Raw genomic sequence first — 17058 nt, forward strand, 5'->3', positions numbered from 1 at the left:
CCGATGAAACCAAAGCTGATGTTGTTTGGCAAAGGTTAGAAAACCTCTTTGCGAAAAAGACAGTGGGAAATAGAATTTCTCTCCTTAGAAGGCTTGTAAATTTGAAGTATAAAGATGGTGGAAACATTGTTGAGCACATAAGCCTATTTCAGAGTCTTGCAAACAAGTTGATTGCTATGAAAATGAATATAGATGATGAGATGCAGGGATTATTACTTCTCAGCTTTTTACCAGAAAGTTAGAAAATGTATGTGGTAACTATTTGCAACTCCACGCCAGATGGAACTCTAACTATTGATATGGTTAAAGACAGTTTACTAAATGAAGATGCCAAAAGGAAATAACAGGGTGAATCTTCTTCTGGTGCATTTATTATTGAAAAATAAGAAAGACGTGGAAGAAGTCATAGCAGAAATCTATGTGGTTATAGAGGAAGATCCAAGTCTAGAAGAGATATCAAATGTTTTCACTGTAACAGGCCAGGTCACATGAAGAAAGAGTGTAGGTTTTGGAAGCGAGAACAGAATGAAATGAAGAAAAATGGGAAAGAGACCAATACAGTTGCTGCTGAAGGTAATATCACTATTGTTTGTGATGAAGGTAATATCACTACTGGGTAATTGACTCTGGTGCTTCATTTCATGTTACTTCTCATGGTGATTTCTTTAGATCTTACACTGTTGGTGATTTTGGTAATGTTAGAATGAGAAACAGTGGTACATCTAAGATTGTGGGTATTGGAGATATTTGATTGGAGATCAGTATTGGGAGCAAATTGATACTCAAAGATGTAAGGCATGTTCCAGATATTCATTTTAACTTGATATCTACAAGCAGACTTGATGATGAGGGCTTTGTACATTATTTTGGTGAAAGTAAATGGAAACTCACTAAAGGTTTGTAGCAAAAGGAAAGAAGATTAACTCTTTTTATGTCATGGAAGCTAAGCTACATAAAGGAGAGATTAATGCAATTTGAAAAAGTGAAAGTATAGATCTTTGGCATAAGAGGCTTGGACATATCAACGAGAAGGGACTTCAAACTCTTGCTAGAAAGCAGTTCTTACCAGAGTTGCAATGTACATCTCTTAAATCTTGTGATCATTGCTTAGCTGGAAAAACACATAGAGTTGTATTTCAGACATATCCATCATCTAGAAGATCAGATGTTATTGATTTAGTTCAATACTGATATTTGTATTATGCAAACTAGAACTCTTGGAGGTGCTCTTTATTTTGTTACTTTTATTGATAACCATTCTAGAAAAGTGTGAGCTTTTGCTTTGAAATCTAAAGACCAGGTACTTGATGTTTTCAAGGAGTTTCATGTCAGTGTTGAAAGAGAAACTGGTAGAAAACTAAAGTGTATTCGATCAGATAATAGTGGGAGTACAGAGGTCCTTTTGAGAATTATTGCAGGTTCCATGGTATCAGGCTTGAGAAAACAGTTCCTAAAACTTCTCAACAAAACGGTGTGGCAGAAAGGATGAACAGAACCATTGAAGAAAGGATTATGTGTATGCTTTCTCACGACAAGTAACCGAAGTCATTTTGGGGGAGACTATGAGAACTACAGTTGATCTGATAAATCTTTCTCCATCAGTTCCTCTGAGAGATGATGTTTCAGAGAGAGTATGGAGAGGAAAAGATATATCTTATAATCACTTAAGAGTCTTTGGGTGTAAAGCATTTGTTCATATTCCCAAAGATGAGAGGTCCAAGCTTGATAGTAAAGCAAAAGTATGTATCTTCTTGGGATATGGTCATGAAGAGTTTAGGTACAGATTATGGGATCCGGTAAATAAGAAGATTATTAGAAGCAGAGATATTATGTTTCTTGAGGACCAATTGTTTGATGATGATGATAATATTGAGAACCCAGAAACCTCTATTTATATTCCTTGGAGTTTGGGTCCAGTTCCTTCACCTATAGTTCATGATTATCATGGGGAAGATAAACAAGAAGATTGTGGAGAGAATACTAGTGATGATACACCTACAGTTGATTATGCTGAACCAACTGAACAGGCACCTCCACCACCAGTTGAGATTTCATTGAGAAGATCCACTAGAGAGCGACAACCCTCTACCAGATATCCTCCACATGAGTATGTTATGCTTACTGATGGGGGAGAGCCAGAAACTTACCAAGAAGCTATTCTACATGAGAATAAGAATGAGTGGGTTAAAGCTATGTAAGAAGAGATGAGATCCCCGCTTGAGAACCACACCTATGACTTGGTAAAATTGCATAAAGAGAAGAAAGCTCTCAAGAATACGTGGGTTTATAAATTGAAGACTGAAAATAATAGCTCACAACAGATATACAAGGCACGACTAGTTGTGAAAGGATTCAGTTAGAAGAAAGGTATTGACTTTGAAGAAATATTTTCTCCGGTTGTAAAAATGTCATCTATCCGAGTTGTTCTTGGTTTGGCTGCCCGTTTGAATTTAGAAGTTGAGCAACTTGATGTAAAAACAGCATTTCTTCATGGTGACTTAGAAGAAAAAATTACTGAAGCGTGCAAGGAAGCTTTATGAATGAAAAAGTTTCTATAGGAATCAGGCTTGAAACAGGAAGGATATATTGTTTACTGTGACAATCAGAGCGTCATTCACCTATCCAAGAATTCAACATACCATTCTAGATCCAAGCATATTGATGTGAGATATCACTGGATTTGTGATGTGCTTCAGATGAAAGAATTGCAATTGGAAAAAGTACATACCAATGATAATGGTTTAGATATGTTGACAAAGTCTTTGCCTAAGGAGAAGCTTGAAGCATGTAGGCGAAGAGCGAGCTTCGTACAGCCCATCATATGAACTGGAGGGGGAGAATTGTTGGGTCCAGTCCATATGTGGGCTTGGACAAATTGGGCCGTTTGAGCCCAAATGAAAGAAATTAAAAAGAGGAGAGAGAAGGTGAGGAAAATAGATCAGTGAACGCGCAGTGAACGTGTGCGGCAGCGTGCAGCGTGCGGCGACAGAGAAGAGGAGAAAGAAATAAAGAGAAAGTAAGGTTTCTGAGTTTTCTGTTTGACGATCGGTGGCCAAACGTTATCAGTTTTGGCCCAAATTTTATGTGAAGAATCCTTGCAGCAAACTCTACAATCCTAATGGTGTTGATCTGCAGTTTACCCTCTCTAAGGTACTTTCCTACGATATCCACTTTGTGAGACCTAGAATTCTTTTTTGAGGAGATACATCCTATATGATGATATGCTAGAGCCAAGATCTATGTTCTTGATATTATTCTAATCCTCTAGTTATTCTAGAGAAGACTTACTGTAAACCTGTTATCATTATTATTGATAGTGGAAGTTTGAGGTGGACTACGGTCCCGTGTTTTTTCCCACATTGGGTTTTCCACGTTAAAAGATTTGGTCTTACTGTGTGATTGATTATTTGCTCTATTGTTTATGCTGTGCTGGTTGATATTTATATTTGGATATCAAGTTGATATTTTGATACGTAAAAAGAGAAAAGAATATTCGGTTTTAACATATTTTTTTCAACACGCAAGTCTGGGTCTTTGTTCCTCTAAAGCAAGCTGTAGTTGTTTTATATATAATAAATTTCAAACTCTCTACATTCACAGCTTCTTCTGATAACAAATTTGAATGGTTAGACCCCATTTCACCATTGCAATCTCATGATTACCAGTGCAGTTTTTGACCTGACTCCCTGCAGCAAGCAAATTGCAATTATGAACACTATAGCAATCCAATTTGAAAATCTTTAGCAGACCCATCAAGTTTCTCATTTTATATAAGATGAATAATGGACACACTTCACACCACCTGTTTCATGACTTGCATCATTTCATTGATTATTTATAGGAAAACATTAGAAAAGAATTGTTAGCACTAAATTCTAAAGTATTTTTGGAACACTTCACTGTTGATTTACAAAAACCTGGCGCAAGTTCAGCTCCTTGAGATTAATAGAGTAGATTCTTCATAGTTTGCTTGCTACTTCATGGTCAGATGATGTTTTTTCTACAGAATTAAGTTCAGAAAGTTTTTGGTTTGGTAAATTCGTGGAGAAGGTGCATGTCTAATCACATCCATAGATCTTGTCTGTCTTAACGATCTAAGGGGATTGAAATCAGGTCAATTGTTGTTTGATTAAGATGAATGATTGACTCTGCTGGGACCCTGTCGGGGACTCCATTTTGACAAGAACGGGAAGCTCCTCATAGCTAATTGGGAATCAGTATCATGTTTCGGCTGCAGGGAGTATCCATTTCTCCTGTCATTATGTGTTTGTACCTTTTCTAAAGCAATTAGAAGACGAATTTGAAAGCTTTGAGGTACACTGGAATGATGCCAAAAGCCATGCATTATTACATAAGCTGCAATCTACATGCTCAATCTTGCTCTTGGATGCAATAGGCAAAACCACAGTGCGTTCCCTGAGACACCATGATTTCATCAAAGCAAGCAAGCAGGCAAGCACAAGAAGAAGCAGAAGAAGGCAACAGAGACGTGGCCTGGGGAGGGAGGCGCTTGGCGGAGACGAGGAGCTGTGCTACGTACGATGGCTCTCCTGTCCCATCCTCGCCGTGCGTGTCCCGTTGCTTTCCGCCAGCTTTCCCCCGCTTGTTAATATGCCAAGGGGATCCCACCCTGCTTTGTTCTCTCCCCTTGGTACGACGGGTGACGGTCTCGTGTCCATCGGCGATGTTTGGAGTCGGACAAGGTAAGCGGCGAAAGCCAACGACGCGTCCTTTGTGAGAGGAGGGCCCGGCCATGACCTGAGACAGTCCACCTACCGCGGACCAGAAAGCTCTTCTCTCTCATAAGAGCTGCTCGTAGGGGCGTCGGTGAGCCCGGCCGTCGTTGTCGTTGCTCTCTTGGCGTTGGTTGCGTGGCGCAAGACTAATAGATTGTAGCATATCGGGGTGGGGTGTTGGTGGTTCTCTTGCCACGAAAGCCATCGCTTTCTCTCTCCCTATTCTCGCTGCCTGTTGCTGACTTTTCTTTTCTCTTAAAGGATCATGTTTCCATGGCACAGAACTTACTGAGGAATTATTGCAGGGCGGGTTTCAATCAAGTTGGATTTGCATAAATCTTACGATTCTACAAAGATGTTGGTTCACTAGTAGAACTTCTGTTTGTGTCAAGTCCAGTGTTCCCAATATCTATGAATGGTGGACTTGTGGGGTTGGTTCTTTTAGCTAGAAGAGGAGATTTGAGACAAGGGATCCTTCTCTCTGTATCGTGCATCAGAAGACGGGTTGAATTGACAGCTGAAAGGAATCTTGATTTCAGCCGAAAAAGCAATCAGTGAGTAGTATTTAATATCTGCCAAACAAGTGGGATACAACTGCAGTTACCAAGGAAGGATCTGTGGCTTTTTTACATCAAATAAGAATCTGATTGGTGCAATGGGTCCATAAGAGTGTCAGTAGAAACAAACATTACTTTGGATCATGAGATTACCAAAGTAAAATCATCAAAATTGGATCTTTAATGAGCCTTACTGTCACCCAGGACCTCGAAGATCAAGAGAAAAGCTCCTAAATTAGTGTGGTCCGAGTACTGTACACCAAAGCAATGTCTTGTTCTATGGCTGGCCACTCGAAATTGACTTCTGACACAGGACAAATTTTGAGAAATACAAATGTTTTGTCACCGAAAAGTAAGACACGATTCTAAACTTACTTGCATTCTGATGTTAAGTATGTGAAAACATACGGAAGAAGTTGGGAGATTTGAAACGAGGGTTGTTGTGTTTGGCATGGAGAGCAGGAGATACCTTGGGGGTTGTGAGTATGCATGTTATGTTCGATGCTATAAATAAATCTCACCTACAGAGAGGAGTTACAGAATTTTCACAAACAAGTTGTACATCTGAAGCTTTGTTTTGTCAGGCCAAGTTTTCTTGGAAGACTGACCCTCAGAAGAGGGAGCTGCTTGAAGCATGAAATCCTCCTGTTAATTTTGTTCCTTAAGAACATGTGTTTGATTGTTTTTGAGCTGTAGATGGATGAAGTGACTTGTTTTGAGCCTGATATGTAAGCATTTTCTATGCAGTTCATGTACACACCAATTCAATTTGCAGCCCATGAGGATTTTCTCTTAGCATTGTATATTTTAGAAATCATTAAAGTATCTTTTTGTGGATTTTGTAATGGATACTCAGTGAGAGACCAAAGTAAATAAACTCATTTAGTTGCATAAATAAATGAGACTGTCTATAGTATTTATCATACTGATCCAAGATGATTTAATCATGTAGCCCAAAGTAAAATGTGACATCTAACATATTCTTCACGTAGTAGCAAATATGTCAATAGATTAACTCACAGATGGCTAAATTTCGATTAGAAAGTAAAAAGATTGCTCGCTTAATTTTTATTCAGATAGAAATAGATCAAACTCTTCTCTTCTTTTGGGTTCTAACAGTCGCCTCCCTCTCTCTTTCTTCGGTAGAACATTAGGAAACCTGCATACATGTTCTATATACAAACATTTTTCCATTAAACTCCCACCATTTCAATCTTATTATCATCCCCGTCCACCGTCGTCGCCACCTCAGGTCCAGTAGTACCAATTGGGGAATGGAGTTTGGTCGTAAGAGAAGAAGCTACTACTGCATGGCTCGTCCCCGCCAAGAAGCTCTTCCGTCTTCATGACATGGTTCTGATGATTAAGTCCTCCAACTGTTTTCATCGTCCTCGAGTCCAGGTTCAGCAGAGGTGGCGGAGAATCCGGGAAGGACGAGGAGCTTCCATGTCCGATGCCTGCAGCTGGCAGGATGTTGGAGACCGACGCCGACGACGACCGCCCTCGGGGGCTGTCCTGGTCGTTCAGCAGGACGGCGCTCGAGTCGCTGTCCGAAGACCCGTCCTTGGCCAGCGGCTCCTCCGGGGCCGCGGCCTTTTCCTCGGCCTTGGAGGTCATCGCTTCCTCCTTGTCGGAAGCGGTCAACTTGGTCTTCAGCTCCTTGATCTGCGCCACCATCAACATCATCAGAGAATTCAACCGATCGTTAGTTTGCCTGTAAGTGCTTAAAGATCCTTTGATCGGCCAGCTCACCTCTGCAATCAAGGACTCGTTGTCACGGCGGAGGGCGTCGTAGTCGAGGCGGAGCGCGTCGTAGCTGGCCTTGAGGGCGGCGTAGTCGTGCTCCAGCTGCTTGGTTTTCCACCGGGCGCGGCGGTTCTGGAACCAGACGGCGACCTGCCGGGGCTGGAGCACGAGCTCCTGCGCCAGCCTCACCTTCCGCTCCGGCTCCAATTTGTTGTCCACCTCAAAGTTCTTCTCCAGCGCTCTCACCTGCTCGACGCTCAGCCGGCGCTTCTTTGCCCCCCGCGCCCCGCCGTTGCACATCTCCTCCTGCTCCACGCCGTCGTCGTCCTCCAGCCCGTCCATGAACGACTGGAACATGCCCCGCTCTTCTCCTAGATCAATTCCACATCAGAAACAAGAAAACCAAGATGAACTTACATCTACAAGCAAGCACGCTTCCAGGTCCCACAACAAAGAATTGCGATCAGAAGAAACATGTCAAGTACCAGCGGGCATCGACGGATGATCCGAGTAACCGAGCGACCTCTTCATACTCGCTCACCGGTTGACGGTTCACAAGAAATTCTAGTCCTCAAGAAGCAAACACAATCACTTCACACTATTCACCTTGCGTTTGCGTTCTAAGGGAAGCGGAGAGGTAAGATTACACACAGCAGCAGCGGTGGGAGCAGCCGTGTGAAGAACCGACAAAGAGCAGAGGAGGGGGAGGAGGGTCTCTTCCATATCCCCTCTTCTTTCTCCTTCTGGCCCATCTCCTCTCCTTCAGAGCCCATCAGTGGAGATGCATCTCCCTGAGGTCCGAACTAATGGAAGTTGTCATAGATCAACCGGAGAGGAAGGAGTGGCAGGGAAGAGAGAGAGGAGATGAAGTTGACAGGGATAGCTGAGGAAGGTGGCAGAACAGAAAGCAATAGATTCCCTGCCACCATAAATAGAAGAGTAGCAACCTGGGGGGGTCTGACGGATGACTTGCGCTAGAGCTGAAAACAAAAATGAAATGAGCCGCGAAACGAAACGAGGCTCAAATGCATATTCCCTTTCTTTTTCTCTCCCCCCATCTCTTGCCTGCTGCTGCATCCAAGAAACCATGGCATGGGTCAGCTAGCTTTTTCGCTTGACCTGCTTGTCATGAAAAGCCTCTACTGTTAATCTTCGCAAAATGGTACTCTTTATGATCTTAAAACGTCATTTCCTCACGAACTTGCTGTGAATGATAATGGCATTCCAAGTCTCTTGCGTTTCTTCTTTGGGTGTGTCGATGAAGGCTTAAAGCTAGCAACTGCGGTAATCCCCTCATCACCGTCGTCGAAGCAGCAGCACGCGCAGAGCACCTCGCATTGAATTCGGTCTTTACGCCACTGGGTCCCGCCCCTCACCTAACGTGGGCCATCGAGGTGGATTCGTGCCTCTTCCTGATTGGGAAACACGCCTATCATCACCCATGCCGGCTCTTATCTTCTTCGCTCGGCCCCCATGCCGTGCACAGAGATAAGGAGGCCGGGCGAGGTGCATGCATGGCTACCTCCAAAGACTCCAACTCAATCATTGTCCATCGACTTATTGTACCGTCCAGCGGTGCAGAGGCTCCCAAGTCCTCACGGAGGTGAAATGGGAATGCATGCATGTGAATGTAATGTTGCATTAGAACTGAGAGACATGCAAACATCGAAGGTTTTTGAGTGTCATGGAGCAGACAAATGGTAATGGCCACATTGGCCCTATCTTTTGTTGGCCACTGATGTGGTGACACTTCCTTTCTGATCCTATCCGCCTGCGATGACTTTGGATCTTCAAAAGGAGAAAGTGAAAACGAAAGGAATAAAACTGTCTAAGCTTTTACTCCTTTCTCCTTTCACAAAAGATGAGTCAAAACACACAAGTAGAATACATGTTTCGGTCAGCAATAAATATTCACCAAAACAGAGGCCAGCATAGTCATCATCTGCGAGCAAATTGAGTTCCACATATTTCCTAGCATTAATAGTTTACTGTCCACTTTCTTCGTAAGAATGTGCCGTCTAATAAGTCAATAACATATGATGAGTTGTCGACATTGTCAATTATACATTGCTGAGAACTATATGAGCTATGAGTTAAAGAAACACTTGTAACACTACGAAGGTTGTCTATTTTGAGAACCGTAAGATTTCCTCTACTCAAATTAGAATAATCAAGCTGACTTAGAAATGTAGCCAATTCATTAATTCCCATGAAGATTCGGATGCCGTCAGCGTATCGAAGAAGAAGAAGAAGAAGAAGAAGCAGTCAGCAGTTTTGGATGGACGGTGGAAATTGTGATTAATTAAGAAAATTGTTTTATTATTTATTTATAATGTTAATATTCTGAAGGATAACGACATTGTGATGTCAAATTTGTTATCGATACTAATGTGAGGAAACAGAAAGAAAGATTATTTCTAGTGACATATTATTGATCTAATATCAAATCAAATAGAAAAAAAATCAAGATAGAAGTAAAAAAATATATATATTAAACTTAAAAAAAAATACTTACATGATCTTGAATTATTTTTTTGACTTAAACTGAATACTTAGACTTAGATGGATTGTATATGTCATCAATTTATAGATATAGAATAATAATTTAAATCAAGAGACTCTTATCTCTAAAATTGTATCTAATCAACAGCCACCCATGGCTGATGAGGTAGATTCATCTGGTCGGAGACAAGCCAATCATGTAGAGATGGCCAAGTTCTTCAAATGTAGTTTGTAGAACGCTATAATACGCCAAAGTTCATCATTTTATTGCCCCACCAGCTTTATCTATACTTCTTTTTCATAGCCCTACAAACTCTATCTATAGTTCGGTTTTCCGGACGGACATAAGTATCTCTAACTAGCGACCATCATCGAAGATAAAAATTTAAAACTTTCAAAAGATGATATTTTTAATCTTAATATTCCATTACTCTATACTCTTAGAGATAAGTCCCTATTTACTATGAAGATCTTTAAACAATTATTTTGAAAAATATTTGATAAAAATATATATGATATTATCTTTACTCTTGATCTCCATAATATATATGATAAATATATATATTTGATAAAAAGATAATATTTTTAATCTTTACTCATGATCTCCATAATCTCAATGACTCCTTGAAACACTTATTTTGGATAAGATGATGTTTAATTTCAATATGCTTAATTATTACATGACAAATTAGATTTGTGACCAATGTTAAGACACTTTGATTATCATATTATAAAATAATTAATTTGTAAATTTTATAATAAATATCATTGATCAAATGTATTAATCATATAAGCAGTAAGTGAGAAAATCTTATAATTTACTTTGGTTGTAAAAAAAAGGATCTCATGATGTTTTTTATTACATCATGAGATATACATAATATCATATAAAAACATATAGTTAAAATTGGATCCACAATTATTTAAATCACCTCCCACATCTTGATAAAATTCAAGATGTACATGTGATTTTCTTGGGGATTACATAAAATGACATATAAGACTAATTGACAATGTAATATTTGATCATATAATTACTAAGTAGATAAAATTCAAGATGTACATGTGATTGGCATCAAGTGGAGTCGAAACTTTTTTACTTTTGTTGATTTCAAACATTTCAATCATTTTTTTTACATAACTTGTTTGAGAGATAAATATATATTTTTTTTATTCAAGACCAAGAAAAATATTAAGTTCCTCCAAGACTTTCATAAGATGTTCATATCATCTATATATAGAAAAACGATAATTTGTATGCTTGTTTACATTTTAATAAACAAGTTAGAATTTGAATAATAAAAAAATATTAGCATTGATTAATTTTTCCATACCAGCTTTGAGAGCTTGTTTTAACCCATGGAAAATCTTTTTAGCTTATAAATATAATTTAGTTTGAAAATAGAATTGTACCCAAGTGGTTATTTCACATAAATATTCTTATTAATTTCACCATATAAGTTAGTTTTCTTCACATTAAGTTATCAAAGCTTCTATTTAAGATTAGCTACTAAAATAATCAACATCGTAGCAGATGTCACCTTGGTCATAGGATTAAAGGTTTTCTCAAAATCTTCTTCATAGTTTTTAGAAAACCCCTTGCAACAAGTAACTTATGTTTCATCTTATTGACATATTTGCAAGTAATTAGGTTTACATTTGTAGGCTTTGACACAAGATCTCAAATTTTATTTTTATGAAAAGCTTTTATTTCTTCATTCATGGCATTCTCTCAATCCTTAACACCTTTGTCTTTAAGAAAGTAGGTTTAAGATTATCAATTTGTTCAGAAAAGAAATAGCAATACATGCTTACATTGTCTTCATCTCTATAACGCATTGGTTTGAGAATTGTTTTTTCTTATTTTCTCAATGTTGAAAAATTTTTTTATGAAGATTATTATTTGATAAAAAAATAATAGAAGTAGATACATATGAGAAAGAAGATGAGCTAAAATTCATAAAAGCACCGGATAACAAAAGAAGCTCAACCATAGTTTTGATCATATATTACTTTTACTGTTATGATTGATATTTTTCAAAACAAAATTACTTACAAAAGATAATAAAAAAAACTTTATCAAGCACAACATCTCAAGTTACCACATACCTATATGTTTGTGTTGTGGATCCATATTTTTTAGCATTTTTTTCTTTTCATTGTAGCCAATAAAAATATATTTCTTAACTTAACATCCTTCTCTTTATATCTAAGAAAGAGAACTAAATACTCTAAAATATTTAATATTTAGTTTTTTTAATCAAAATATGTTCATATAGAGACTACAGATTGATTGGATTAAAAGAAGTTTGATTAATAATATAAATTACACATATCATATCTTGATAAATTCTTTACATAAAACCAATATTTATAAGTCTTCACGAGATATCAAAACTTTTATTTTCTCATATCATTTTGTTATGGTATATTTGTCTTTATGAGTTTCATTTTGATGTCATGCTCCTCGCAAAAGGAAAAGTACATATTAGAAGTGAACTTCCTACCATTATCAATGTGTAATTTTTTAATTTTTTTTTTAAGAACACTTTCAACTGTTAACCGGAACCTTTGAAGTTTTAAAAAAACTTTTGATTTTTAATTTATAAAGTAGACCCAAGTAAATCTTGTAAATCATCAATAAAGAGATATATATATAACAAGAACAATAAGATAGAGTTTGAGCATAGCCCATTAGAGCATGATGAATAAGCTATGAGAAAAACTTACACCTTGAAAGTGATATGTTAAAAGATTGTTTATATGCTTTGCTATATTGATAACCTTCACAACCTTTATTACTACCAAAAGTTAGTAAGATTGAAAAGTCTATTAATTAGACTTTTTCATATTATGATCTTTAATTTAAAAAAAAATTATAGGATCAAATCTACTAGATTGATGTATAATCATTTATACTCATCCTATCAATATAAGGGTTAGATGCTAATTATATATATAAATCTTTAACAATTTTACTAGTATATACTATATCTGTATTTAATTCTTTAATATTGTAAAGAAACTTAACCTCGTTAGGATTAAAAAGAACATAATCTCTAGCATTAACTATAAAGATTTTTCTTCATATTTAGAATATAATATACACTCTTCAATGTAATAGGATTATTATTTTTAATATTATGATGATGTCTTTCTTCTCCACTTGGTGAATAGTGTGTATTAGTAGCATGATAATTATATTATTATCTTCATATTATCAAAAATTGATAAATTTGATATCATCACTAATGAGATGATGATAACATCCTGAATCAACTAACTTATCATGCTTAAAATTGATAGATGTCATAGCCTTGGTAGTTTTAGTTTTAAAATATTTATCCCAATTTTTATATGTAACATTGGAATAATCTTTTTTATTTATAATATTTTCTTCTTTGATCTTAATATGATAATTTTTCTTGATGTGACCTAACTTGTCACGTCTATAACCTTTAATTTTTCTTTCGATTTATATCATTGTTCGAAGAAGACTCTAGCTTGCTGTTAATATATTTATTTTTTATTATATTTATTATTATATTTTTTATTTATAAAAAGGTTATCTCCATCTCTCATTTGAAACAAAAACTCCCTTGATGATCTAAGCATCTCTGAGAAGCAAAAAAATATTTCAACTTTATTAAGGGTGGTTATTGAACTCATCCTTGAATAATTGTAAGATATTTTTTTGAAGACTATGAATAATATAATATTTCATTAAGTATATCTAGATTTAAGAATGATATATCTAAATATAAATTTTTAATATTAAAAAATAACTAAAATTTTGATAGATCACCTTAGACTAAAAAATAACTAAATAATATAAATTTTTAATATTAAAAAATAACTAAAAAAATCAAACTGAACTATATTCTTTTTATTGATCAAGGCATCAAGAATGATTCAAATCTCTAAGCCTGATTTGCAACCAGTGTTTAAAGAGATTATGAGAAATATATCTCTTTAATATAAATTCAGTTTTTGTATTTAATATCCTCTATTTCTTTATGATGTCTCTATCTATAGCATCTATTGTATTGTCATCAACTACATCACATATATCTTCCCCTATGAGATAAGACTTTAAATAAGTCTTTCAAATATTGAAGTTAGACTTATTAAAAAGTTTCAGTACCAAATTTACCAACTCAACTATTGTAATCTCCAATAGAACAAGATTATCTTTCTTATTAAAGTGATCTTGAAATACAGATTATCACTTGTGTAATTTTGATATCAGAGAAAGATCACATGTAAATACAATCCTTTCTCAAATTATAATAACAAGGTATTACCATATGAAACTAAATAAGAAAGGAAGAAACTAAAACAAAAGTAAAAAAAAATTAGTTTAAACTTCTAAAAAAAATGTTGTTGAACTACTATTTCACTTTGAGCCTTATAGTCTAAACACTTAGATTTAGATAAATTTATAAATATAGATATCATTAGGTGTAGAATAATAATTTAAACTAAAAGGTCTTTATCTTTAGAATTTTATCTTATTTATTTATTTAACAAAATAAAAAAAAATAAAAATTTAAATCTTTCAAAAAATAATACTTTAATATTTTTAAATATTAATAGCTAATTCCACGTTTAAGAAGTTATGTCTTCAAATTAAGAAAAAAAAAGACATGGATTGATCCATGCACATTTAATTAACATAAGAAACCTGCCCTGGTCACATCTAGAGAAGGATCAAGTAGATCAAATCTTTATGTTTCCTTACCTTAGTGATGTTTAATTAGGAACATTAATAATTAATGACAAGCACAGCTATCAGATCAGAACCATTGCAGCCATTTCAGAAGCTTGCTTCAACCCTCAGTACAAGTTCTAATTAAATGCTCATGTCTTCTCTTTTTTTCCAAGCCAAAGAAGTTTATCATAGCATGTGACTGAGATTTCCCGTGTCTCTTTCTGCAAATATTGTGTTGAAGAGAGTTGAATCACTAGAGCAAGCTTTCCTACATGTTCTATCTCATACTTATTTCACATGTTGTACTTCAGAAGAAGTAGAAGTGAGAGGAATTGGATGACAGGATCATCTTGTGAAGTGTCTGTATCAAGGGTGACCACTAAAATATTCATGTTGACTTCCAAGATCAGATAGGTGGAGTCTAATTAAAGGCCACACTATGCATGAGTCATTGTGCTCAGTTTCCAGCATATAATATCATACGATGTTATATTATAATTCATGCATAGCATGCGCTTCATTTAATTATATAGTTATACCACTTATTTAAATATTTTATGGTGGTCATCAAAACCCAAGAACTGCAACCACAGGTGCAGCATCTCAAGGTGTTTGCATCTGTGCCTCGACACTCGCATGCATCTCCATGATCTACTTCCAGTGGAGCAGACTCTGTCTCATACGGGGTACCTATTCTTCTAAAGCTTTCCATTGGCCAAGTGAGACGTGATTAGAATCTACTAGTTGATCCCCGACCCACCCACAGTGTTTGTCCCTCAAAATGTTCTTTCTCTACAGCATCTCTAAATCTGTTCATCACTGCTGCTACCATACAGCAGTTCCTATATTGTAGCAGACCCACACCAGTTCACAATTTCCCCATGCCCTTAAAGTGAATTCATCAACACCAGATAATTTACCTATTATCTTGATAAATCTGAATCATCGTTCCAAAATATTGAAGTTTGCATCATTGTCGATGATGATAGATCCATTATAATCCTGTAAACAAACTTGATTGACCTCACACGTCTGATCTAGAACTAAATCTCGAGTGTCACAAGGCTAACCACATGACTGAGTTCATGAAGATGAAGAGTGTTGCATAAGCACTTGTAGTCATGACAAAGGATCATCGATTGTTCTCTTGGTAGCTTTAAACTTAAATCTTATATGCTCAGTTCTTAGTATAATAGTATAAAACACTTGATGTTTATTTCCATTACTGAAGCTTGACATTGAACACGACAAAATTCTCATCGATCAATGATCATTATGGAAGTTCATCTAAATACTACCGTGAATTCATTCATCGATTCAGGAGATCCTACAACTAATCTAAAAGAAATGTGTTCATGAAAGAGAAGAATCGAGAGGAAAGTAATGCACACTCATTTCATGTCCATACGTTTCCTAGGTGGGCAACCAACGGGACCAAAGCTCACATGTACCGGTCACCCACAAGCGATCATTCACAGTCGAGCTTTGGAGCCACGTACAAAAGCTTTCTCCCAAGGTCCAAAGCCATGGCTCTTTTCTGCTCACCTATTGATGGACCCCATGGGACCACCCTACCTAGCTAGTGGACTCCTGCACAATAGGAAGAGCCAGGCAAAGTAGAACGGAGAGGAAAGAAAGGAAAGGTGGGGATGTCAAATGGTGTTCCGAGTAATAGACTGGAAGATAAAAAAAGATATTACTTTCTTATCTCTCTTGAACCGGAAGAAAAGTTCCATCTAGCTATGTCTTCTTACACGCACAATTTCCTTGGAAAAGATATTACTTTCCTCGAACTATAAGGTTCTTCTGTAGCCTAGAAACTTTTGGCACTTAAGAACACAGTCCACACCAATTTTTCATGACACACAAAAACTTCTTGCAGTAAGAACTCCACTTTCTTCATTATTACTTTGATTTTCTTCATTAATTTGCAGCAGACAATTCACTGCACAGTGCATGAGAGAGTGTACAGAGACATGCTAGGCAGGAATATAAAGTAAAATAAGCATCAGGAGTCAAAAACAGAAAAGAAAAAGACCAAGTTAAAATCGACAACATTGTGCATGCAGTGTGACCAACCAAGTGTGGTTGGACCAATATTTTCCCATATGCTATCTCAAAATCACCAACTAGGGAAGACCATGTGACTCATTATCACCATGGCAATAACCAAATTAAGGGTCATTAGCATTCATTCTTGTCAAAGACATGATGAATAAGAGAGTTGTATGAATATAATATTGTTGTTTTCGTCAGGATCTGACCAGATTCAGGAACACTATGGTGTGGGCAGATTGTTCACCAGCCACTGCAATCTGCACTCATAACTAAGCTTTATTTTTTTATTCTTTTATTTTAATTGCCCACAGAAGATTTCTATCTTTTGGTTATGTTTTTTATGAATTCAAAAAATAAAAAAAAATATTTCTATGAATTCATTCTATCATTATTAGCAGATATTCTGGTAGTAGAAGACTTCTAGAATGCATTTCTGACTTAAAAATAAATTTTTTTTTGCCTTTCTCATATGTAATTTATAATTATTTTTTACATATTCTTTATGGCTTGACAGTTATTATTATTATTATTTTGAAAACTTAATTATTTATTTAAGAAATAAAAAAACCTATCGCGTGGAAATTGGAACCTTTTATTTTAGTGCAGATCATGATCCGGCGATAACTGCAAAAGATCATGATCCGAATCACACTGTGGTGGATTGCTACCGCATCGGACATATCATATACGTTGCCGCAATATGGGTCTTATGGGTCGGGCCCACCATCAGATAAGGTGACCCTCACAA

General features: G+C 36.3%; 1 protein-coding gene across 2 annotated transcripts; it reads right to left on the reverse strand.

The window, feature by feature from the left end:
* Positions 1–6330: 6330 nt before the first annotated feature.
* Positions 6331–8099, reverse strand: LOC135643553 (homeobox-leucine zipper protein HOX4-like). 2 transcript variants are annotated; one of them, XM_065160643.1, is made up of 3 exons: positions 7525–8099; positions 7046–7404; positions 6331–6958 (listed from the first exon to the last, which is right to left on the reverse strand). In XM_065160643.1, exons 1-3 carry the CDS (start codon positions 7568–7570, stop codon positions 6542–6544), a joined length of 822 nt encoding a protein of 273 aa, XP_065016715.1. In that variant the 5' UTR covers positions 7571–8099; the 3' UTR covers positions 6331–6541. The 2 variants fall into 2 exon arrangements, with proteins under 2 accessions (XP_065016715.1, XP_065016714.1); XM_065160642.1 differs by having other exon boundaries at positions 7046–7410; positions 7525–8093.
* Between the last annotated feature and the right edge of the window lie 8959 nt (positions 8100–17058).

The sequence above is a fragment of the Musa acuminata genome, chromosome BXJ3-7 (assembly GCF_036884655.1).
Source record: "Musa acuminata AAA Group cultivar baxijiao chromosome BXJ3-7, Cavendish_Baxijiao_AAA, whole genome shotgun sequence".
NCBI lineage: Eukaryota > Viridiplantae > Streptophyta > Magnoliopsida > Zingiberales > Musaceae > Musa > Musa acuminata.

Excerpts from the sequence above, each read along its gene's own strand:
- LOC135643553 (XM_065160642.1), bottom strand. The coding sequence starts at position 7,570 with ATGAAGAGGTCGCTCGGTTACTCGGATCATCCGTCGATGCCCGCTG. Across the intron at positions 7,411-7,524 it reads TCATCCGTCGATGCCCGCTG|GAGAAGAGCGGGGCATGTTC; the intron begins GTACTTGACATG and ends GAATTGATCTAG. Across the intron at positions 6,959-7,045 it reads ACGAGTCCTTGATTGCAGAG|ATCAAGGAGCTGAAGACCAA; the intron begins GTGAGCTGGCCG and ends ATGGTGGCGCAG.